At 46.5% G+C, this 24,678-nt stretch overlaps 1 protein-coding gene across 1 annotated transcript in view; it reads left to right on the top strand.

Moving 5' to 3' along the window:
- Positions 1 to 24,678, top strand: part of LOC125704987 (uncharacterized) — a 132,253-nt gene that overhangs the window by 73,806 nt on the left and 33,769 nt on the right. The window contains exons 11-20 of the mRNA XM_048971234.1: positions 471 to 578; positions 962 to 1,054; positions 1,379 to 1,459; positions 3,291 to 3,395; positions 17,744 to 17,836; positions 19,773 to 19,862; positions 21,414 to 21,506; positions 21,679 to 21,774; positions 22,311 to 22,329; positions 23,166 to 23,220. Coding sequence (XP_048827191.1) covers positions 471 to 578; positions 962 to 1,054; positions 1,379 to 1,459; positions 3,291 to 3,395; positions 17,744 to 17,836; positions 19,773 to 19,862; positions 21,414 to 21,506; positions 21,679 to 21,774; positions 22,311 to 22,329; positions 23,166 to 23,220 — 833 coding nt within the window. The remainder of the gene's footprint in view (positions 1 to 470; positions 579 to 961; positions 1,055 to 1,378; positions 1,460 to 3,290; positions 3,396 to 17,743; positions 17,837 to 19,772; positions 19,863 to 21,413; positions 21,507 to 21,678; positions 21,775 to 22,310; positions 22,330 to 23,165; positions 23,221 to 24,678) is intronic.

The following is a 24,678-nucleotide window of genomic DNA, read 5'->3' as shown; positions in this document are numbered from 1 at the left end:
AAAGGACAATGTATAGACCCGATCCATAGGAAAGGTAACCTTGAATGACTTCTGTTGTGATCTGGCGCTATATAGAAAATTAAATAAAATAAAATTAACTTGACCTTCAAGAGGGGGTGGGAGGTGCCGTTGGGGGGACGGGGCGCCCCTCTAATAAAATGGTAGGGGAAACACTGGTCTCTCCTGTCCCTCGCCCATCTTTCTCTGGGAATCACTAAATCAACCTCCTCCTCCTCTGAAGAGTAAAAACACCAAAAAAAGGTGCGAATTGAGCACATAGTAACCGGTGTTGTTCAGAATTTATTTAAACACCGTAAATACAGAAAAAACTTCTATTGCTAGCAATGGTAATTATATTCAAACCCAGAACCCCCAGGTGACAGGCCTGTGCAGCACCAGTGAACACATCTGTGTTTGTACTCTGTCTGACATGAATTTCATGGTGACTGACTATTCTTACTTTATTTTAGTTGCTGTCAGTGTTTATCTGGCGAAATACTCAGCTCTACCTTGGGAAGGACAACTTGCAACATTTTCCACTTTATTAATGTTTCCTGTCATGATGGTTTTATTCCCAGGTAAGTATGTTTCAGGTTTTGTAAAGTATCTATTTAAAATTTGTTCTAGACTTTGGAACGTCAGGAACACTGTGGCAGAACTTTGTATAGAGGTATTTATTTGCTACGCTGTAGTGAATGAGACACACAAATGTTAAACTTTGGAATGACATTGATATTTAAAAGGTTGCTTTTCATATCTACACAATTATGATACTATGATACAATACACTCTTTCATAACCTATTTAAATCTGCTGTGCACTTTTAGTGCAGTGTCCAATATGGGATTCAAACTCAGAACCCCCAGGTGACAGTGCTGTGCAGGGTTTTAAACACAGGATCACTGAACACCTCTGTTTGTGTCTGTGACTGGTGACTGACACTTATATTCCCTTATTTCAGTTGGTCTTGGTGTGTTTCGGATAATACGCTTACGAAGGATGGGAGAAACAGTACGACTTAGGGACATTTTTGTAATCTTGGCTTCTTTCCTGTGTAAGTATATTTATGTGGATTTATTTGTGCACCTGGCCAGCCCCCCCCTCGCTGTCATGCTCCGGCCCTCACCCTCATCATGCCACTATGTGACCCTCTGACTTGAGGGGGCATTAAACTCCTTGGCCTGTATTTTGGCCCCCGCTGCCCTCGGATCATGGGCCTTACTGTGCATGACCTCACAGTGCAGTCGGGCCCTGGGGACGACAGGATTTATCTCAGGAGAGGAAAAGCCCAAAGACACTTTGTTATTTAATATCATGTTATATCTGTATAGACTGGTGAGAGAATGAAGGTGTCTGATTTACTCTGTTTGCCTTACAGATAACCCCAGTCTGTTTAACATGCTGTTCCTTGCTATTTATTCCCAACTCTTTGCCTGGAATAGCAAGACATTTAAATTAGGTGAGTCTCCCTTGCATTTTCATACTTATTATGTGTGTAAATGGAGGTGGGTGTTTCTAATACATTTAATAACTTCTGCTGTGTGGAGGCTCAGTGTGTCACTACTGGGAGTAAGGGGGGGGGGCGGGGGGGCAGAAAGGGAGGCAGAGATCCAGAGGTGAGGAAGGAGGAGAACAGGGTTTAATAAGGTAAAATCAGGGTATGGGACAGGAACAGCAGGGACAGGGTAACTGGGACACAGCAGAACCAGGAGCAAACACAGACAGCAAGTACTAGCACAGGTAGGGAAACACAGGCCAGGGGTTCAAGGTCCGAACGAGGACTGCTGGGGAGCTGGAGCTTAAACAGGCAGAGGGGAAAGGAGGGAACTAGAGGCTGGTGCACTGATAGGAACCGGTGGGGAGGAAAGACTGTGCGCGCCCTCTGCTGGTTAACGGAGGTGTTCTGTGTGTGGGACTGAGCCCTGATTGGTCCAAACCCAGTGACTTATGTGTGGGTCTGGACAGCAGGGGAATGGATGGATAAAAACACATCTGTGTTCACAGTGAAAAATTAGTTTATGACACTGTTGGAGAAAGCGCCAAAACTTTGCACTCCAACTCTGCACACAAGACCAAACTATAAGTTGGAGAAAGTGCCAGGCTTTCCACCCCAACTCTGCACACACTTTGAATTACGAGACAACACACTTTAAAGTTTTACTTGCGCAAGGGTACCCACACTCTCAGCAGAATGTGCTACAAAGGGTGGTTCCCCTTGGCTCCTTTATTTATAGTCAGTAGGAGGCGCAGGGGGGGCAGCATGGTGGTGCAGTGGTTAGCACTGTTGCCTCACACCTCTGGGACCCGGGTTCGAGTCCCCGCCTGGGTCACATGTGTGCGGAATTTGCATGTTCTCCCCATGTCGTCGTGGGGTTTCCTCCGGGTACTCCGGTTTCCCCCCACAGTCCAAAGACATGCTGAGGCTAATTGGAGTTACTAAATTGCCCGTAGGTGTGCATGTGAGAGTGAATGGTGTGTGAGTGTGCCCTGCGATGGGCTGGCCCCCCATCCTGGGTTGTTCCCTGCCTCGTGCCCATTGCTTCCGGGAGAGGCTCCAGACTCCTCGCGACCCAGTTTGGAAAATGGATGGATGGATGAGGGCAGTGGTGGCTTAATGGTTAAGGAAGTGCCTCATAATTGAAAAATTGCAGCTTTGATTCCCCAACTGGCAAGTTAACACTGAGGTACCCTGAGCAAGGTACTGCCCCTAAGCACTGCTCCCCGGGTGCTGAATTAACTGCCCCCATTGTCACATATGGGTTAAATGCAGAGAACACATTTTGTTGTTGTGTGCTGTGGTGTGCCAACAATAACAATTAATCACTGAATTCTAATTCTATCATTGTAAACTGTCTTTGCACTTTGTCTGTTTGGGACTGTATGTATCTCTGTCTGTGTTCCTCACTCTTTCTGCTATTTGCAGAAGATTTTCCCCTTGGGATCAATAAAGTTTCTCTTAAATCTCATACAGTGTCTGTATTCTCAAATACTGTTTCATAAAGATAACATGAGCTGAACACAGCAAAAACATTTTTGTATTCTGAATATGTAACACAGGTACCTGTATTCCAGTACAACCCACCGCTGGTGTCATGTGACTGGGAATGTGTGAATTGTACCTTTATAAAGGGAGCCGAAGGAAAGACAGCGATCGTTTAAATGAGGAAAAGCTTTGATTTATTAAACATAGACAGTCATGATGTTACATTTTATATTCGTAATAATTATAGGATAAGGCACTAGTGTGGATAATTATACACCACAGACTAATGTGATCTTTCTCTTTTCAGAATATTCAATTCCGATTGCAGTAGCTGCTTTGGGAATCTGTGCCTGCATAATTATCAAGAGTTATCTATTGTATTATGAAAAAAAGCGCTTGGAGGGATTTTACTGTAAGTATGAAACTTTGTACTGAACCATATTCAGCCTGTTTGTCACTGATAATTTACATGAATCACCCGTTAAATTGAGTCATTAGACTACAATTAATATCCATGTAGTTCTCAAAATTTAACTCTCCCCTTGTTATATGTATTTTGAAATTGTAACACTTTGCATAATGATGCTTATTGAAATATTCATTTCAGGATTATTTTTTAGCAAAATTTAAGTATTTTCCTTATTTGCTATTTTCCCTATTCTCAAAAGTATACAAACTGACCTACATTGTACATAAAAACACTTCACACCCTTGGAGAAGAACCTTCTTATCCATGACCATGATGATACATTACTACAGTTTATCACCATGAATGTTTCCCTGGTATTTTGCTGCTTATTCCTGGTTCTTTAGAGATAGATAGCTTCCTTTAATTGTCATTGTACAAATATACTGTCACGATCGGGGCAGAACCTTGCGGCGATCGTGCGGGCAGGCGTGGAATGAGCAGGCAAACAGGCAGAAATCGGGGCAAAGTACGGGGTTTAATCTGGGAACAGGGACTGGAAGTAGGGAACAGGACACTGACGCACAGCAATATCAATGATGGGCAAGGGGAACAGGTCAGACCAGGACTTAAATACACAGAGACTAATCAAAGTAAGCGGACAAAGCTGGAGACGATCAGGGTAGTACACGTGGGTAATCAGGGGGTGTGGCACACACGAGGAGCGGACGAGCCGGGCATGACAGAACCCCCCCCCAAAGGCGCGCTTCCCTGGGCGCGCCTAGGAAGGGGCGACGGACGGGACGAGGCAAAACAGGACCTGAAAAACAAGAACAGAACGGTCAACGCAGGATGGGAAACAAGACCGAGGCACAGAACATAGCGAGGGACAAGACAAAGGACAAAACCTGACAGAGGGTCGGGAAAGCAGACAGGCAGACCAGGAAGGGCGACACAGAAGGAACGAGTGGAACAAAGGGGCCAGGAGTGCAAGGCGGTGCACCGGGGCACAAGGAACAGAGACGGGCGGAACGAAAGGGCGAGCAGAAAATGGAGGGGCAAAGACAGGCGGGACAAAGGCAGGGGCGTAGGGAGACAAGGAGGGGGAACTAAGGGGAGACCGAGGGAGACCCAGCGGGTGACGGGAGGCAGCCGGAGGGGCCGCAGGCGGCGGGGGCAGGAGGGGACCGTGGAAGGGCAGAGGAGGCAGGGCGAGGGACCAACGGAGGGGCCAAGGCGGGAGCAGAAGGGAGCACCGGGGAAGGGGACGAGGGAGCTGGAGGGGACCTGGGTGAGGGTAAGGAGAAGGGGGGACCCGCCGCAAGCGGTGACGTTTGCCAACGCGCTAGAGCGGGGGGAACCGCAGGCGACCGAGGAGCCGCCCCTGGGGAGCCCGCCAGCGACCGCCCAGGCACCGGAGGGGGGAGCGAGGCCGGGCGACAAGGCCGCAGAGGGGGACCCGCAGGCGATGTCTGACCCGGAGGGCCAGGACCCGCAGGTGCTCCCCGAGCCCCAGCGCAGGCGAGCGAGGGCGAGCCAGGGGGCAGGGCGGGAGGGACCCTAGCCCGGCATCGGTATCCTCTCCCCTCATGGGACACTGACAGAAAGCCCCGCGGCCGGGGCCGGGCTCGCCGGGGCGAGGGCACCAGAGTCACAAGCAGGGTCCCCGAGGGGTCCCACTCAAGCTCCTCCACCTCCGAAGAGGGAGGAGCTTTGGTGGAGTCCTCTGGGACCACCTCGGGAACTGGGGCGGAAGGGATTGGAGGGGGGTCGGGAGCAGGAGTCTCAGGGGCCAAAGTCAGGGCAGACTCGGGGTGCGCCTTGGGAGCTGCAGCAGGCGGCTGCGCTGGTGGCAGCGGAGGCGGCTGCACGGGAGTGGGGTCCGCGGGTGGCAGCGGCGATGGCTGCTCGGGAGCGGGGTCCGTGGGTGGCAGCTGCACAGGAGCGGGGTCCGCGGGCGGATTAACTTTCATGTTATTTCCAAAAAGTCGTTCAAAATCATTTCTTATAGTAAATTAGAATGAAATTATACTTAACTAAAAATAAATAAAGATATATAGGTTTGAATGCAAACGACAGAGTATCCCTTTCTTTAGTAAATCTGAATGCTCCCCAATTTGTACCGGGTGGACAAAATAAAGGAAAAAGCAGTTTGAGCCCCAGAGGAACCAATCAGCAGTGGATATGTTGTCAAGCAAAGTAAAGCAAATAACAGGATTTGCCAGTGCATCTGGAACAAAAACAGCAAACTTAATACAACAAGGGAGACAGTCTGAAAAATCATAACTAAACACAGACATAGTGAATCAGCAAAGAGGAACAGTGGTCAAAAGTCAGAGCTCACAGACAAGGACAGACAGACAGGGTGGCTGGTAAACATCACAAAAGTACAACCTGGGAAATGACCACAGGACTGAAGTCTCACTAAAACCTGTAAATCATGAACTTCACAAAGCTGGGATTTATGGCAGGGCTGCCATTCAGAAACAGGTTCTATCCAAAAGCCAGTGAACAGAGACACATAACCTGGTGTAAGGAGCTCAGAACATGGAGCCCTGAACAATGGGAAAGAGAAACATGGTCTGATGCATCATCTGTCACCCTTTTCTTACATTCAGATTCAGATCCAGCTCTATTGTAATTTGATTATTAAATATATGGTAAAATTAAAAGTGCTTCTCTAAGGTCATGTGTGACATTATAAAACACTTAACAACATAAAAGCAGGAACTCAGTGATAGTAATGTGACTTGTGCCCGGTAAAGTAGTACAGATGTGCAAACAGGCAGTAGTGTAGAGTGAACCAGTTCTCATTACACTTAATGTACCGGTACTGATATGATTAACGTGCTGTATTTAACTGTCTTATTGTCTGCAGAATAAAGCAATTGCAGAGCCTAGTGGTTCTGGTTCTGATGCTACAGCACTTCCTGCTTTATTTATAGGGGTACACAGAAACTGCTGTGAGGGTGGGATGGGTCATTGTCAATGCTGTGTAGCCTTTGAAGGCATCTCCCCTGGATCAGCTCCTGGACAGAGGGCAGAGACACTCCAATAATCCTCTCCGCCCCATAACCCTTTGATGCCTGTCTCTGTGTAATCTGGAATACCAGCTGGAGATGCAGTATGTTAGAACACTCTAGACCATACCTCTATAGAAGGTGGTGAGAATGTCAAAGTGATCATTGCCTGTTTCAGCTTCCTGAGGACCCACAGTCTCTGCTGAGCCCATTTGATGATCTTATTACAATTCAGGGACCAAGTCAGTCTGTCAGAGATGTAGATTCCCAGGGATTCCACGTCTCCACTGTGAAGCCACTAATGCTGAGTGGTGCTTGGGTAATGGGAGACCTGAAATCCACAATCATCTCCCTGCTTTTTTTTTTTATGTTCAGGGCCAGGTTGTTATCTTTTCAGCAGCTTGCTAGATTGTTGACCTCCTGTCTGTATGCTGTCTCATCATTGTTACTGATAAGTCCCACAGCAGTCGTACTGTCAGCAAACCTGATGATCTGGTTCTCGGTGAATTTAGCAGAGCAGTCATGAGTTAACAGCGTGAAGAGCGGTGGGCTGAGTAAATACCCCCGGGGGGTCCCTGTATTCCCTTCCTGGAGCCGAGACCTTATCGTGGTGGAGGGGTTTGCATGTTCCAATGATCCCAGGAGCTAAGTTGCCTGGGGCTTTATGCCCCTGGTAGGGTCACCCAAGGCAAGCAGGTCCTGGGTGAGGAACCAGACAAAGTGCGGCTCAAAAGACCCCTTATGATGAGAAACAACATGGACACACATTTTCCCTCACCAGGACGCGGGTCACCGGGGCCCCCTCCTGGAGCCAGGTCTGGGTGTGGGGCTCGATGGCAAGCGCCTGGTGGCCAGGCCTATACCCATGGGGCCTGGTCGGGCACAGCCTGAAGAAAGCACATGGGTCCTCCCTCCAATGGGCTCATCACCTGCAGGAGGGGCCAAAGGGGTCGGATGCAGTGTGAGTTGGGCAGTAGCCAAAGGCGGGGACCTTGGCGGTCTGATCCTCGGCTGCAGAAGCTAGCTCTAGAGACATGGAATATGACCTCTATAGGGGGGAAGGAGCCTGAGCTGGTGTGCGAGGCTTTGAGGTTCCGACAAGATGTAGTTGGGCTCACCTTGACACACGGCTTGGGCTCTGGAACCAGTCTACTCGAAGGGGGTTGGACCCTCTTCCACTCTGGAGTTGCTCACGGAGAGAGGCGCCGAGCAGGTGTGGTGTTGCCCCTTGGCTGGGCGCCTGTACATTGGGGTTTACCACGGTGGACGAAAGGGTAGCCTCCCTTCGCCTTCAGGTGGGGGGACGGGTCCTGACTGTTGTTTGTGCTTATGAACCAAACAGCAGTTCAGAATACCCACCCTTTTTGGAGTTCTTGGAAGGGGCGTTGGAGAGCTTGTTCTACTGGGGGACTTCAATGTTCATGTGGGCAATGACAGTGAGACCTGGAGTGGCGTGATTGGGAGGAACAGCCCCCCCGATCTGAACCCGAGTGGTGTTTTATTATTGGACTTCTGTGCTCGTCACGGATTATCCATAATGAACACCATGTTCATTTCATGTTCGACTTTGTTGTCGTGTCATCGGACTTGCGGCTGCATGTATTGGACACTTGGGTAAGGAGAGGGGCGGAGCTGTCAACTGATCACCACCTGGTGATGGGTTGTCTCCGTTGGTGGGGGAGGAAGCCAGTCAGACCGGGTAGACCCAAGCGTATAGTGAGGGTCTGCTGGGAACACCTGGCGGAATCCCCTGTCAGAAGAAGCTTCAACTCCAACCTCCGGCAGAACTTCGCCCATGTCCCAGGGGAGGCGGGGGACATTGAGTCCGAATGGGCCATGCTCCGTGCCTCCATTGTTGAGGCGGCTGACCGGAGCTGTGGTTGTAAGGTGGCCGGTGCCTGTCGCGGCGGCAATCCCCGAACCCACTGGTGGACACTGGCGGTGAAGGGTGCTGTCAAGCTGAAGAAGGAGTCCTATCGGGCCTTTTTGGCCTGTGGGACTCCGGAGGCAGCTGATAGGTACCGGCAGGCTAAGCGGAATGCGGCTTTGGCAGTCACTGAGGCAAAAACTCGGGTATGGGAGGAGTTTGGCGAGGCCATGGAGAACAACTTCCGGACGGCTTCGAGGAGATTCTGGTCCACCATCCGGCGTCTCAGGGCGGGAAAGCGGTGCAGCATCAACACTATTTATTGTGGGGATGGTGCGCTGCTGACCTCAGCTCGGGACGTTGTGGGTCAGTAGAAGGAATACTTCGAAGACCTCCTCAATCCCACCGACATGCCTTCCAATGTGGAAGCAGAGTCTGGGGACTTGGGGGCGGACTCACCTATCTCTGGGACAGAGGTTGCTGAGGTGGTTAGAAAGCTCTTAGGTGGCTGGGCCCTGGGGGTGGATGAGATTCGCCCGGAGTTCCTCAAGGCTCTGGATGCTGTGGGGCTGTCCTGGCTGACACGCATCTGCGGCATTGCTTGGACATCGGGGGCGGTGCCTCTGGATTGGCAGACCGAGGTGGTGGTCCCCCTCTTCAAGAAGGGGGACCGGAGGGTGTGTTCCAATTATAGGGGGATCACACTACTCAGCCTCCCTGGTAAGGTCTATTCGGGGGTGCTGGAGAGGAGGGTCCGTCGGATAGTCGAACCTCGGATTCAGGAGGAGCAGTGTGGTTTTCACCCTGGCCGTGGAACAGTGGACCAGCTCTATACTCTCGGCAGGGTCCTAGAGGGTGCGTGGGAGTTTGCCCAACCAGTTTACATGTTTTTTGTGGACTTGGAGAGGGCATTCGACCGCGTCCCTCGGGGAGTCCTGTGGGGAGTGCTCCGGGAGTATGGGGTGCTGGGCTGCCTTATAAGGGCTATTCGGTCCTTGTATGACTGGTGCCAGAGCTTGGTCCGCATTGTCGGAAGTAAGTCAGACTCGTTCCCGGTGAGGGTTGGACTTCGCCAGGGCTGCCCTTTGTCACCGATTCTGTTCATAAATTTTATGGACAGAATTTCTAGGCGCAGCCAGGGTGTTGAGAGTGTCCAGTTTGGTGACCTCAGGCTTAGGTCTCTGCTTTTTGCAGATGATGTGGTTCTGTTGGCCTCATCAGACCGTGACCTTCGGCTCTCACTGGAGCAGTTCGCAGCTGAGTGTGAAGCGGCTGGGATGAAAATCAGCACCTCCAAATCCGAGACTATGGTCCTCAGCCAGAAAAGGGTGGAGTGCTCTCTCCGAGTCAGGGAGGGGATCCTTCCCCAAGTGGAGGAGTTTAAGTATCTCGGGGTCTTGTTCACGAGTGAGGGAAGGATGGAGCGGGAGATCGACAGGCAGATCGGTGCGGCATCAGTGATGCAGGCGCTGCATCGGTCTGTCATGGTGAAGAAGGAGCTGAGCCAAAAGGCAAAGCTCTCGATTTACCAGTCGGTCTACGTTCCTACCCTCACCTATGGTCATAAGCTATGGGTAGTGACCGAAAGAACGAGATCGCGAGTGCAAGCGGCCGAAATGAGTTTTCTCCGTAGGGTGGTTGGGCTCTCCCTTAGAGATAGGGTGAGGAGCTCAGTCATTCGGGAGGGACTCAGAGTAGAGCCGCTGCTCCTCCGCATTGAGAGGAGCCAGGTGGCTCTAGCATCTGATTAGGATGCCTCCTGGACGCCTCCCTGGTGAGGAGTTCCTGGCATGTCCCACTGGGGGAAGGCCCCGGGAAAGACCCAGGACACGCTGGAGGGACTATGTCTCTCGGCTGGCCTGGGAACGCCTCAGAATTCTAGAGGAGCTAGATGAAGTCTGGGTTTCCCTGCTGAGACTGCTGCCCCCGTGACCCGACCTCGGATTCATCGGAAGATAATGGATGGATGGATGGATGGATGGATCCCTGTATTCACCATGATGGAGCCTGAAGTTCTGCTGCCAATATGGACTGTCTGAGGTCTCTATCAGGAAATCCATGATCCAGCAACAGGTGAAGGTGCTTATACCAGACAGGGAATGTGTTTTAACCAGCCTGTGTGGAATTATGGTTCTGCAGAGCTAAAGTATGTGTACAGCATTCTGACAAGGATTTTTATTGTCCAAGTAACACAGGAACTATATTGAGTATGGAAGATACAGCCTTTTCTATAGACTGGTTAGGATGATCGAATTGGTGTGGATCCAACAAAATGGGAAGTTTTGCTATGGTGTGACCTATACTGAGCCGTTCTAAGTATTTCATTACAATCACCATCAGTGTAACAGGATTGTAGTTGTTCAAGCTGGTTGCAGATGTTCTCTTTGCTACTGGAATGACTGTACTGGTTTTGAAGCACTTGGGAACTGTGGCCTGGCTTAAGGTAGTGTTGAAGTACTTGAAACTGGTCTTGGTCTTGACTTAGAATCGACTTTATTTTGACTCATTTTTGTCTCGGTCTTGGACATAAAGGACTTGTTGTTTTATTTGAAAATCTCATCATAAAGCATCAGTATTTATCACAAAGGCTTAATATTCATATGTTTGATAACACAGTACTGTGTGGTGCGTCTTATTTAACAAAAAGTTAAATTTTTATAGAAACATGTTATATTGAGGGGTGGCATGATAGTGCAGTGGTTCGCACTGTTGCCTCACACCTCTGGGACCCAGGTTCGAGTCTCCGCCTGGGTCACATGTGTGCGGAGTTTGCATGTTCTCCCCATGTCATTGTGGGGTTTCCTCTGGGTACTCTGGTTTCCCCCCACAGTCCAAAAACATGCTGAGGATAATTGGGCTTGCTAAATTGCCCATAGGTGTGCGTGTGTGAGTGACTGGTGTGTGAGTGTGCCCTGTGATGGGCTGGCCCCCCATCCAGGGTTGTTCCCTGCCTCGTGCCCATTGCTTCCGGGATAGGCTCCGGATTCCCCGCGACCCAGTAGGATAAGCGGTTTGGAAAATGGATGGATGGATGGACATCCATGATTCAAATTATACTGTGACACAAATTTTAGGCCATACTGCCTAATCCCAAGATGTTGCCAATGCTCCACATTTTATAGTGTATCATGTTATTTAGACTCAAACATTAGTCTGTTTCAGGTCTTGTCTCGGTCTCGCGCTGCATTGGTCTTGGTCAGGAAGTGTAGTGTCACTGTCATCAATCTACTGTCGGGTTTTATAATCAGTTATGGCCTGGATTCCCTGCCAGAATCGTCTGCTGTCTCTAGTGTTCATGAAGTAGTCACTGATTTTTCCAGCTTAGGCCCATTTAGCCATTCTGATCCTCGCGATAGATCAGCCCTCATTGAGTGGAGAGCAACCTGGTCCCTGGATCTGAAGGCTGCATTCCAGGTCTTCAGAAATGTGTGAACCTCTGCAGTCATCCTTGGTGTTACGAGCCCCAGTGTAGGGTTTGGACATAACAGAATGAAAGGGAAAGGGGAAGTGGAGTGAAGGAAAGACAGGGTTTGATGAACAAGGGAACACAAGTAGACGAAGGGGTATTGTCCTGTTTTTTTTGTATATTTTATTGGCACAAGACGGAGAAAGAATAAATAACCCCAGTGCAAAAGATCTCATGAGTGACCACAGCTTAAATAACGAACAAAATCCAGCTTCTCAGCATGACCCACAGCTAAACTTACCTTAGTGTCAAGATAAGAGAAACCAAACGACAAACTCTACACCTAATGCTATTCAGCCAAATGGCTACTTCAATATTAGTTTAAATACTAGGACTCGTGGCCATAGCTGAAAATTAACGAGAGAACATTTTAAAATGAATTTGAGGAAGCATTTCTTTACACAGCGTGTAGTTAGAGTATGGAATAGTCTTCCTGCTAGTGTAGCCCAAGCTAAAACCCTGGGTTCCTTTAAATCAGAGCTAGATAAGATTTTAACAACTCTAAGCTATTAGTTAAGTTCTCCCCAAACAAGCTTGTTGGGCCAAATGACCTCCTCTTGTTTGTAAATTTCTTATGGTCTTATGTTCTTGCGTTCCAACTCCCTAACTGACTAAACAGCAAATAATACATGCTAGCAAAACAAAAATTGGCAGTCACTCCTTATGCACCTGAAACCCACACAGAACATACACACAGATCAAAGAGTTGAAATCTGAGTAGCATGAGAAGACGTAAACCAAAAACCCGAGCAAGAGTTTGATACCAAGTAGGAAAACAGTCAGATGGAGTGAAGGTGCAGAGAAGGGTGAAGCGAAAATCAGAAAAGCAAATAAACCAACCAAGTCATACACAGTGATACGAATCCAACAAAGCAATCCAACATCAATGATCAAATGAGCAGAGCTGTCCAGCTTTCTGACTCTGGGGATTGAAGTGACGAGTGGGGCGTGTGACGAGTCAGGGGCGTGTGACGAGTCAGGGGCGTGTGATGAGTCAGGGGCGTGTGACGAGTCTGGCAGTGTATCCGGTCACTATCTCAGCATATTCCTGCATGTTTATGTGAAGATCATGGGAAGCTGCAGCTACAAAAATGCTCCATTCTGTGTGAAGAAAACAATCCTTAAGTGCTGAAGCTGCTCCTGCTGGCCAGACTCTAATGTATGATTTCATTGCCCTGGTCTGTTTCAGAAGTGGTCTGTAGGCTGGTGTTAACATAACAGACAGATGGTCCGAGTGGCCTAGGTGGGGGCTGGGGGTGGCCCTATGTGCCATGGGAATATTTGTGTATGTCAAGTCCAAAATATTTTTTCACCTGGTGGCAAAATCCACATACTGGTGGTTCTTTGAGAAAATGGTTTTCAGTTTAGTTAAGTTGAAGCCCCCATTAAAACTGACCCGGTACATGGACTGTAACCCACTAATAGTGTCATATGGCCCACACAGTGCATCCTTAGCATTCACATTAACACCGGGGGGAATGTAAACAGTGGTTACAAAAACAACAGTGATTTTTCTCAGCAGGTAAAATGGCCAGGATTTTAATTAAGAATAAGGAATTCTGTCTGTGGTGAACAGTGTTTAGCAGCTACTCTAACATTCGTACAGCAGGCGTCATTGATGTAACACACACTCCCCTGTCATCAGTCTTACTGCAGCTAGTGGCATCTCTATCGGCCCTGAAAGACGTCAGCCCTGCTAGCTGGATTCCCGCAACAGGGATGTTATCATGGACCCAGGTTTCAGTGAATACAAACACACAGCAGTCCTTCATCTCCCAGTATGTGCCTCACTGTAAGCAAAGCTCGTCTAGGTTATTTTCTAAAGTGGACGTTGTAAAGTAGAGCTGACGGTATCACTGGTCTGCTGGGGTTAGCTGTTAGCCTAGCATGCATCCCGACTCTCTTTCCTCTCTTCTGCCTCCTCTCACACTGTTTGCGTTTCCTCCTTCCCCAGGTGGCTGTAATAGGTGATGTTAATGGTTCAGTCTGACTCAGGCTCCTCAGCAAACCAGACCAGCCCAGTTCCTCCATATCACACAAAATGTATAAGCAGGACCAAACTTTCGATTGTAATTCGCTAGAATATCCATCAATATTCAATGGTCATATTTCTGAGAATCAGAAACTTTATTGTCATTATACAAATTTTTTACGAAAATTGTGTGCAGTCCCTTGAATTGCGAAAATAATAGAATATTACTGTGACGCCCATGCAGGCGAAACCCATTAGGTGCGTCGCATCGCAAGCAATGGACGAACAGTAAAAAGGCACCGAGAGACTGGAAAATATTGCGAAGTATTGATCCAATGCTATTGTGCATTACCAAGCGTTCTTTTGTCCTTCGTCTGCCCGCTCTCCCTTACCAGGTCTGTCTACCTTGTGTGTACACCTTACACGTTCCCTTTCCTTTCCCCAGAACCGCTCCCGAACCTGACCAGCCTTCCCCGCTGAGACCGGCAAGTCCTGTTCCCGCTCCCCTTTGTACTCGTGTCCTGTGTCTGCTCATTAGATGGATCTCCTGGCTTCAGACCCATGCTTATTGACTATACCTATTGCTACTGCCTGTCTGAGCTTTCGCTCCCGTGCTCCCATTAAAGCACGCAGTTGCACGCATAACTGGATCTCTGCTCTCTTTTGTCGGACGGCATCACAATTACAAGCAATAAATAAATAAATAAAATAATTTAAAATAATTTTCTTATGTACAAAAAAAGTAATATATAACAGAGCAGGTTATTGCACGTTTTTTAGAAATATTGCACAGGTTTAACTTGGTAAGGTATTGCCCAGGTTTGTGAGAGAGAGCAAATACCCTTCCGGTGTTCATTTATAATTGCAACAGCCCTAGGATATGTGCTGCTTTTCAGTCTGTTAGTTTTGGCTTTTATTGACCTGTTTCGCCTTCCTGAGGGTAACAGCTGGAACAGGTGATGTGCCGGGTGGGATGTGTCCTTCAGGATGCTGCAGGTTTTACAGTGGCAGTGGGACCCATGCAGCTCCTCCAAGGAGAGGAGAGTGCAGCCCATGATCTTCTGCGCTGTGTTGGTGACTCTCTGGAGCACTGCCTTTTCTTGAGCCGTGAAGCTGGCAAACCACACTGGCATGCAGTGTGTCAGCGGACTTTCCACAGCATCTGTAAAACGAGATGAGCAGCTCCTTGGTTAGGGTGTTGTTTTTCAGGACCCTCGGGAAGTGGAGTCTCTGCTGTACCTTCTTGATCAGCACAGTGCTGTGGGTCTTCCAGGTTAGGTCCTCATTCAGGTGCAGACCTTCTCCACACAGTCCCCATTGATGTACAGTATATGGGATGAGGGTCAGATCTGTTTCTTCTGAAGTCCACAATTATCTCTTTTGTTTTTGTGGTGTTAAGGACCAGGTTGTTATTTCTGCACCACGATGGCAGTTTTTCCACCTCGTCCCTGTTTTCAGACTCATCTTCCCCTGTGATGAGCCCGACCACTGTGGTGTCGTCCACGAACTTCATGATAGAATTGCTTGGGTGGGTGGGGGCGCAGTTCTGTGTGTAGAGAGTGTACAAAAGGGGACTGAGTGCACATCCCTGTGAGGAGCTGGTGTTGAGGCTGAGTGCTATGGAGAGCTGAGGCCCCATTTTGACTCTCTGTGGGGGTCACTGAGGAAGTCCTTAATCCAGAGGCAGGTGGAGTATGAGAAGCCAAAGTTGTTTAATTTTGTTACCAGTCTATTTGGGATGATCGTGTTAAATGCCGAGCTAAAGTCGACAAAAAGAAGCTTGGCATAACTGTCCTTCTGTTCCAGGTGGGTCAGGGGTATGTGGAGGGCTGAGGCTATTGCATCCTCCGTCGATCTGTTTTTCCTGTATGCAAACTGATGGGGGTAGAATGTGGGTGGAAGTCCTTCAATGATGTCATTTCTGACCAGTTTCTCAAAACACTTCATAAGAATTGTGTTATAGCGTTCGGGTAGGAGGCAGACCCCGACATGCGGAGGCAAAATCCTTTATTTAGGAGATCGGGTTATACAAAAGCCAAGAGAGATGAATCGTGGTCGAGGGGCAGGCGAGAGTCGAGAACCATGAAGATCAGTCAGGCACAAGTAGACGAGATGGGAATCCGGGGAGGGAGGAGGAGAGCCGATGAGGGAGCAGGGTGAGACGAGCAGGGAAGCCAGGCAGGCGATCAGGCAGGACACAACGGGTGAGACAAACCGGGAAGACAATACACAGAGAGATCGCTTGGTATGGCACATCACTAGAATGGCAACAATACTTCACACTGCCTGCTGGGAGAACAATGGTTAAGTAGCCAATCGATAAATTGGTGATCGGCGGCCCGTGCTCTGCCCCGTGACAAATGTAGGCGTGACAAATTGGAATGAGAGCTACTGGCCGGAAGTCGTTTAGGCTGCTGTTGGTCTTTTTTGGAACAGGGATACTGCTGGAGGCCTTCAGGCAAGGTGGGACAATGGCCTGTGTTAAAGACCAGTTGGACATTTTAGTGAAAACCCCTGTGAGCTGGTCTGCACAGTCCTTCAGCACTCTACCTGTAATGCCATCATGCTGTGTCCTGCTGGTTTACTGGGGTTAACTGCTCATAGCATGTGCCTCACGTCATGCTCCCCCACCCTGAAGATGCGGCTGCTGTTCACCGCTGGATGTGATGCAGTCAGATCTGGTGTTTTTTGTTCAAAGCGGCCGAAGAAGCAGTTCAGCTCCTCCATCAACGCAGCATCGCCACCCACAGCATTAGGTCTGGGTTTGTAGTTTGTGATGTTTCGGACCCCCCACCACACCTGATACAGGTTGTTGCTGTGGAGATGCTCCTCGAATAATCCAACTTGGCCTGTCTGATGCCCCTTCTCATGTCCGCTCTGGCTGCACTGTACAGTTCCATATCACCAGACCTGAAGGCAGTGTTTCTGTTCCTAAGCAGTATCCTGACCTCTCTCGTCATCCAGGGTTTTTGGTTGGCATACACCCTGATGCATTTTACCATGGAGATGGTGTCTGTGCAGTACTTGATGTAGGAGAGTACAGATGTAGTGTGAGAAGTGGTGAGATTCAAAAATACTCCAGTCTGTTTTTTCAAAACAGTCCTGCAGCTGTGCGGATGCACCTTCAGGCCATGTTATAACAGTTCTTGATGTGGGGGGGTCTTTTGAGGGAGGTGTAAGCTGCTAACATAAACAGGGGTATTTGGTTGGGTTGTTATTCTTATGACAATTACGACGCACAATAACTTAAGGGGCTAATGCATCAATGAACCGCTGTCCTTTGCAGTGGAGTATTCCAGAGTGTGCTCAGCAGAGCAGTATTGCACACTGTGCTCAATAGGTCAGTATTGAGGAGTCTCTGGATGGGGTTACATCTAGAGAAAATCAAAGCACACCATCAGCCCACAGTGTCTATTGGTGTGAGCAGCCATCTTGTGGGAGTCATTAGGTCTGATGATGCTCTGCATGGTCCTATAACAGCCAAGGAACATGAGGGCTTTTTACAAGAGCAGCTGCTCCCTGTGGCTCAGACACTGATCCCTCATGATGTTCCCTTATTCCAAGATGATAATGCCCCCATACACACTGCTAAACACATTCAGGAGAGATTTCATGAGCACCAGGATGATGTCAGATGCCTTCCTTGGCCTCCCAGCCACCAGATCTAAACACCATTAAAGTTTTATGGGAAGTTCCGGAGCACAGTGTGTGAAGTTGATTCCCACCTCCTTAATGCTCCAAAGACCTGGAGGATTTTCTCTCTGAAGCTCAGCCCAATGTCCCACTGCACACATCAGGATTCCATTGTAGGAAAACCTGAACTTATTATTGCAGCTAAAGTGGGCCGAACTCCTTATTAGGTCCTTGAAATTAATATATTGGTGGTTCCATTATTTTGCCCACCCCCTGTAAGTTCCCATCCCTCAAAGATATAACAGCCAGAAGTACACAGAGGGATAATGTTTAATGGGGCCTGTTGTATGTTATATTTATTTAATCTGTTATTTTATGTGTTTTATTGCTTTTCAGATTTTGCTCAGAAAATCCTTCTGGGGATTTTCTTCATGCTTCATCTAATATTAAGTTGCCTGTATCTAAGTGTGATTCTAGAAAATGACAAAGGTAAGAAAACCTTTAACTGTAAGCAAACCATTTGAATGTAATAGAGCTTTAATCATTTGGTAAATGGTGTTTGTAAAATGTTTATAAACCTGAAATATTTTTGGGCTGCTGTTAACAATAATGCAATATAACCATTTCTAGTTTAAATTTATAATTGAATTACACCATACTAATAAAGGCATATACTACATATCAATATGAAACAGACAGTAATATATTCTTCCAAGGATGGAGTGTTTTGATATTAACTTGTTCTGTGTGTCTTCAGATAAGATCAAAGTAAAAAGTTTGCAAACCGAATTTCTCTAATTCCCATGTAAAACATGGTCGTATCTTCATGTCACAATAATGAACAGTCTCCTATACCTAAAGATACACACATTTTCTGAGAATTTTTGATCATACTGCAAAAATTATCAAAACTGTAAAACTGAAGGAAAAAGTAAGTGAACCCTAAGCTAATGACTTTTTAAAAAGCTCATTACAGTCAGAATTTAGCAAACCTGGAGTCCATTTAATGAAACGAGTTCAGAGGTGTGACCTAGAATTACTGTGATTGATAAAAAACACTGAAAAGTTTGAGTTTGAGCTTTTGAGAAGAAGCATATCCAGATGGCAATCATGCCTCACACAAAAGAGCTTAATGTTCTCTGAAGACCTACGATCTATAATTATTACTTTACATAATCCTGGAAAGGGTTACAAAGTCATCTCAGGTATTTTATATATTCATCAGTCTACTGATAGGCAAGTTGTCTATAAATGGAAACAATTTGGTATTATGGCTACTCTGCCTAGAAGTGGGTGCCCCACCAAGACGACCCCAAGAGCTCAACGCAAAGTCATCAATGAGGTAATGAAGAACCCTAGAGTGACTTGAGGACGTCAGTAGAACTGGCTAACATCTCTGTTCATGATTCAACATTAAGCAGAACATTGAACAAGAAAGGAGTCTATGGCAGGACACCAAGCAGGAAGCCACTGCTGTGAAAGAGACCATTGCTGCATACCTGAAGTTTGCAATAGAGCACATGGACACATGTCCTGGGAAAATGTTTTCTGGAGTGATGAAACCAAAATTAAACAATTTGGGAGGAACAAGCAGAACTTCATTTGGTGTAAAAAGGGCACCTGCATATCAACATCAAAACTCTACACTAACGTATGATGGAGGGAACATCATGATTTGGGCCTGCTTTGCTGTGTCAGGGCCTGGACAGCTGGGCATCACTGAGGGGAAAATGAATTCCTAAGTTTATAAACCAATTTTCCAGGATAATGTGAGGGTGTCTGTCCATCAAATGAAGCTCAGAAGAGGCTGGATGATGCAACAGGACAATGACCCCAAACATCACAGCAAATCCACAGCACATTGGTTTCAGAAGAACAAAATCCGCCTTTGGAGTGGCCCAGTCAGAGCCCAGATCTCAGTCCTATTGAGATGCTGTGGAATGACTTGAAGACAACTAAAGAATATGGAGGAGATAAGGCTGTTCTGCAGGGCAGAATGGGCTAATATTCCCCCCACATGATGTGCAGGTCTGACCTGCAGTTACAGGAAGCGTCTGGTTGAGGTCATTGCTGCCAAAGGAGGGTCAACCAATTATTAAACCCAAGGGTTCACTTACAAAAAGTTCTTTTTCCACTTCCCTGCAGAACATTGAATGCACTTGTATAATAAAGACATGAAAGAGTAGAATTTTTGTGTGTTATTGGCTTAAGCTCATTGTATATCGGTACCTGTGACTTAGATGAAGATCAGATCACTTTTATGACCAATTCATGCAGAAAACCAAATAATTCCAAAGGGTTTCACATACTTTTTACTTTGACTGTATGTATTTTCTGATTTTAGAGAAACAGGAAGCTGTTTATTTCATTAATAAACTTTGTTGTATTAGAAATTGAAATTAACTGCAACTAATTCTGACCACAGGACGACCTGTAAAGATCTGCGAGTTTGTGTTTATCTACATTGTGACTGTAACATTGCTCTTTCAATTCTGGAAACGGGAATATTTCCTTGGTACGTATTTGTTTTACTTTAAAATTATTTTTTAAACACTCTTATTGCTAAGTCATTTGAATATTTTGTTTAATGAATGTTTAATGAATAATATTTTATTTAAAATATTATTATTAATATTTTTATTTTGTAAACAGAGCATTAATGAATGTTTAATAAAAATAATAAGTGGCTGTTTGACTGTATATATAGTGCTGTGACAAAGTAATTGTTAACCAATCAACCTAAGAACCAAATCTAAATGATAATGGGTTAAATTAAACTAGACACACCCAAGCTTGATTGCTGCTAGCCCTGATGAACCTACACATCACTTAAATAGAACCATTGCAGCAATATGGAGCTGGATAAGGGGTCTGAAGAAGCAGCAGACCATGCCTCAATCAGAAGAACTTCCTGAAGACCTGAGAAAACAAATCACTGAAATATATCAGTCAGGAAAGGGGTACAAAACACTCTCTAAAACCCTTGGAGTGCAGTGAATCACCATGAGAGCCATCATCTCCAGATGGAGAAAATTTGGAACAGTGATTGATCTGCCCAGGAGTGGCCAGCTGAACAGAATTACTCCAAGAGCACAAAGAAACCTCATCAGGGAAGCTACAGAAGATCCTGGATGAAGATCTAAGGAACTACAGGCCTCTCTCAGATCAGTTAATGGTTGATTCCATGATTAGAAAGACAGTGGGAAATAATGGTGTCCATGGGAGAGATGCCAGGCAGAAACCTCAGCTAAATAAGAGGAACATGAAGACTCATCTAACATTTGCCAAAAAGCACCTCGATTACCCACAACACTTTTGGTAGAATGTTCTGTGACTTGGTGAGGCAAAAGTCGAGATATCTAGAAGACATGGGTCCTGCTACATCTGGCGTGTAGCTAACACAGCTTCCACACAAAGAACATCATGGCCACAGTCAGACATGGTGGAGGCGGAGTGATGCTGTGGGGAGGCTTTGCTGCTGCTCGGCCTGGGCGACTTGCTGTAATTGAGGGAAGCATGAATTCAGCTGTTTGACAGAAAGTCCTGAAGGAGAATGTCCATCATCAGTGTGTGGTCTTAAGCACGAGAGCAAGTCCACCTAAGAATGACTGAAAAGAAACAAAATTAAAGGTTTGGAGAGGCCTAGTCACAGTACTGACTTGAACCTCATTGAGAAATTGGGGCAGGATCTTAAATGGGCAGTTTATATTTAAAAACCCCCCAATATAGCTGAACTGAAACAATTCTGTAGAGGAGTGTGGGTCAGATTTTCTCCACAGCGATGCCAAAAGGGGGGATTTACTTTGTCACACGAGTACTATGGGTGTTGGGGAATATTTGTTTGTCTTTTTTTAAATTATTATTTTTTTTTTTCCCTTCAGTAAATCAAATGATAATTTAAAACCTGCATTGTGCACTTACAATGTTCTTTACATTATACTAAATTTATGTGTTAGACACATGTAAGTGTTATGAATGTTAAAAATAGAGGGAATCAGGGTAAATAATTCATCATCACAGCACTGTATGTAACTGTATGACTAATGCTTTTCTCTCTACCTTTCAGCCGAACCCCATAAATATGTATATTTCTCAGGGGCTTTTGGTCTCCCTCTCCTGAATTCTGTTGCCCTGGCTGTAATATTAATACTCAAAGCAGGTAAGTACATTTACATTTAAGATATTTTACTTTTACTACATAAACTTAACGATACAGCTAAATTGTACAAACCCTTTAGGAAAAATATAGATTCCTGTGGTTTAATATCTGTCACTTACTGCTCAGTTACTGACCTCAACTCTCAGTGATTTTTGTGATGATGTCATTTCAGACACAGGAAAACAGCCACTTGATCTACGGCTGATTGTCCTGATTTCTGGGTCTGTCTTCCTCTTTGGCTGGTTTGTTATACAGATGTCTGCTTACTGTAAGTATAACAGAGATATGATGCATAACTTACCATTAAGGCTGAATATGTGTACTGGGACTTTTCCAGCACATTTCTGTCTTTCCAGTCATTGTTTACATCTCCACATGCTCAGCACTTAACCTGGATGAATATTACATTTGTACCCACATCATTATGAATTCACTATATGGTTTGGCTGCAGATGTAACATTTCATAACACTGCCGCTTTAATTCTTTTGAGCTTTTTTGCTCTTCCTTTATGATGCGGTTTCAATGGTGTAGGACTGTAATGCCCGTCTGGCCAATAGGGGGCACTGAGGCTGTAATGGGGAGCTCTGACTATTATAAAGGAAGGGGGATGATATAAACATCCTCAGTGATATGTCTATGTAATACAGAAAACGGTTACTCTTAGTAATCATTATTATATAATGATTAAAAATGTGTAAGTAATCATTAGTTCTCATTATTACTCATTACATGTAACCTCACAGCTACAATAAGCTCCTATTGCTGCTGCAACGCTGTTAATTGAATCTTTTTTTAATTATAGGGTTCACCAAAAAAGAAAAGTAAGTAGACATTTTTATGTGGTACTGTATATGTGCAAGTAATTGTTTTCTGAAAAAATGTAATTAATGTACAAAAAATCCATCCATACTCCGGTTTCCCCCCACATTCCAAAAACATACTGAGGCTGATTGGACTTGTTAAATTGCCCGTAGGTGTGCCTGTGTGAGTGTGCCCTGCGATGGGCTGGCCCCCCATCCTGGGTTGTTCCCTGCCTCGTGCCCATTGCTTCCGGGATAGGCTCCTGACCCCCCGCGACCCAGTAGGATAAGCGGTTTGGAAAATGGATGGATGAAAAATCCATCCATGCATCGCAGTGTGAGGTGCCAGTATCACCCACTGAGTCACCATGGAAACTACACAGAGCCCAAGCCGGGGGTGTGAGGTGCCAGTGTTACCCACTGAGTCACCATGTAAACTACACAGAGCCCAAGCCGGGGGGTGTGAGGTGCCAGTGTTACCCACTGAGTCACCATGTAAACTACACAGAGCCCAAGCCGGGGGGTGTGAGGTGCCAGTGTTACCCACTGAGTCACCATGTAAACTACACAGAGCCCAAGCCGGGGGGTGTGAGGTGCCAGTGTTACCCACTGAGTCACCATGTAAACTATACAGAACCCAAGTCGGGGGGTGTGAGGTGCCAGTGTTACCCACTGAGTCACCATGTAAACTATACAGAACCCAAGTCGGGGGGTGTGAGGTGCCAGTGTTACCCACTGAGTCACCATGTAAACTACACAGAACCCAAGTCGGGGAGTGTGACATTTTTTCCTCTTTTATATAAAATGTGATCCTCTGACAAAGCTAAGTTGTAATAACTTTATTATCTTTTCCTTAGAATAAGAAAAGAATTGGGTTTGGTTGAGAGAAAGCAAGATCCTGAGCCAGACCAGGTAGGTGCTCAACACACATCTGTCCCTCTGGCTGGTGTCCTGGGGCCTGTTTCTCTACATCAGTCTGACCATGTTCCCTCAGATTATTATGCATAATTGTGTCTGTAGCAGATCTGTGTCCCTTGTGCTCTTCCTCCTTCCCTGTAAGTATGGAGTCTGTTAAGATAGAAGAAGAGCCCTTATTATGACTCCAGCACACAGGAAAATGTCAGTACATTCTCCATGGTCACGGGCCCCTGTTACTAAACATGGTAGGGAAGGCGGCCATATAACACTGCAACACTGACAAAGGTTGATTAAACAATAGAAATGTTAATTGGCGAAGAGCACCTTGGACAATCTACACATACACTCTGGCACATGTGTCATCCACAACCCCAAACCCAAAGCCAAAACTAAACAACTGAGTTAAGCCCCCAATCACGGCCTAATACACCAGCCTTCCTGTGCTTGTCAGGAAGCAGGAGGAACACTAGGTGGCTGGAGAAGGGATACCAGGGGCCCTGGAGCTTGTGTGGTGGTGTTTCCCCTATAAGGTCCCAGTCTGTGTCTGTGCAGAGACCCCCTCCTCCCCCTAGGTGGTACTTGCATCCTGTGCACCATCTCCCCCATCCTCACTAGTACTGTGCTCTGCAGGACCACCCCGCCCCCCCACTCCTCCTCTAGGAGTACTCCACCCAAACCAGCTCCCCAGCCAGGAAGTGTCTTCCCTGGCCTCGGAGATTGTAGTTGTGCTTTTGCCCCATGCCAGCCCTGTGTGCTGCCTATTGTCGTGTTTGTTATGTTTTTCTGCTCATTGATTTCAGTATCGGTTTCAATCAATTCACCATGTAAAATTAATCTTAATCTCACACGGTAGTAAAACATAAAAGCCTCACTTTAACATTAATACCAAAATAATTTATCACTTTAATTGGTATTACAATTGGTTATGGGTGATCTTATTATTTCAAAAAGGTATAAAAAGTGACACCGGTAATGTTTCCTTATGGATTTGTCTATATGCTAACAGAACAACGCTAACAGAATGGCAAGCCACTTCAGCCGAAAACCGTGTCTTTGACAATACATTTCAACTCCATCCATCCATTTTCCAAACCGCTTATCCTACTGGGTCACGGGGATACATTTCAACTATCCATCCATCCATTTTCCAAACCGCTTATCCTACTGGGTCGCGGGGATACATTTCAACTATTTGTACAAAAAAATAATGTTACTTTATACACAGAAACTTCAGCAAACATGAAATCACCAGTAAGCTAAGCCTATTTATCCAGCTGAATACCTTTCAGCTTTACAGTTTCATGACAGAGCAGCCGCCCTTTTAGGAACTTTTTGGTTGACGGTGTTAGATTCGCTGCTACCATTAACACTGATGCCAAATTATGGTGAACAAAAGGGCTGCATATGCTGAAGTACGTCTTGCTTGAAGGTTAAAGGAGTTTGATGTTCATT

The sequence above is a fragment of the Brienomyrus brachyistius genome, chromosome 12, assembly GCF_023856365.1.
Source record: "Brienomyrus brachyistius isolate T26 chromosome 12, BBRACH_0.4, whole genome shotgun sequence".
Taxonomy (NCBI): Eukaryota; Metazoa; Chordata; class Actinopteri; order Osteoglossiformes; family Mormyridae; genus Brienomyrus; species Brienomyrus brachyistius.
The sequence above is the reverse complement of the archived record's forward strand: the minus strand, read 5'-3'. Positions and strand labels throughout refer to the sequence as shown.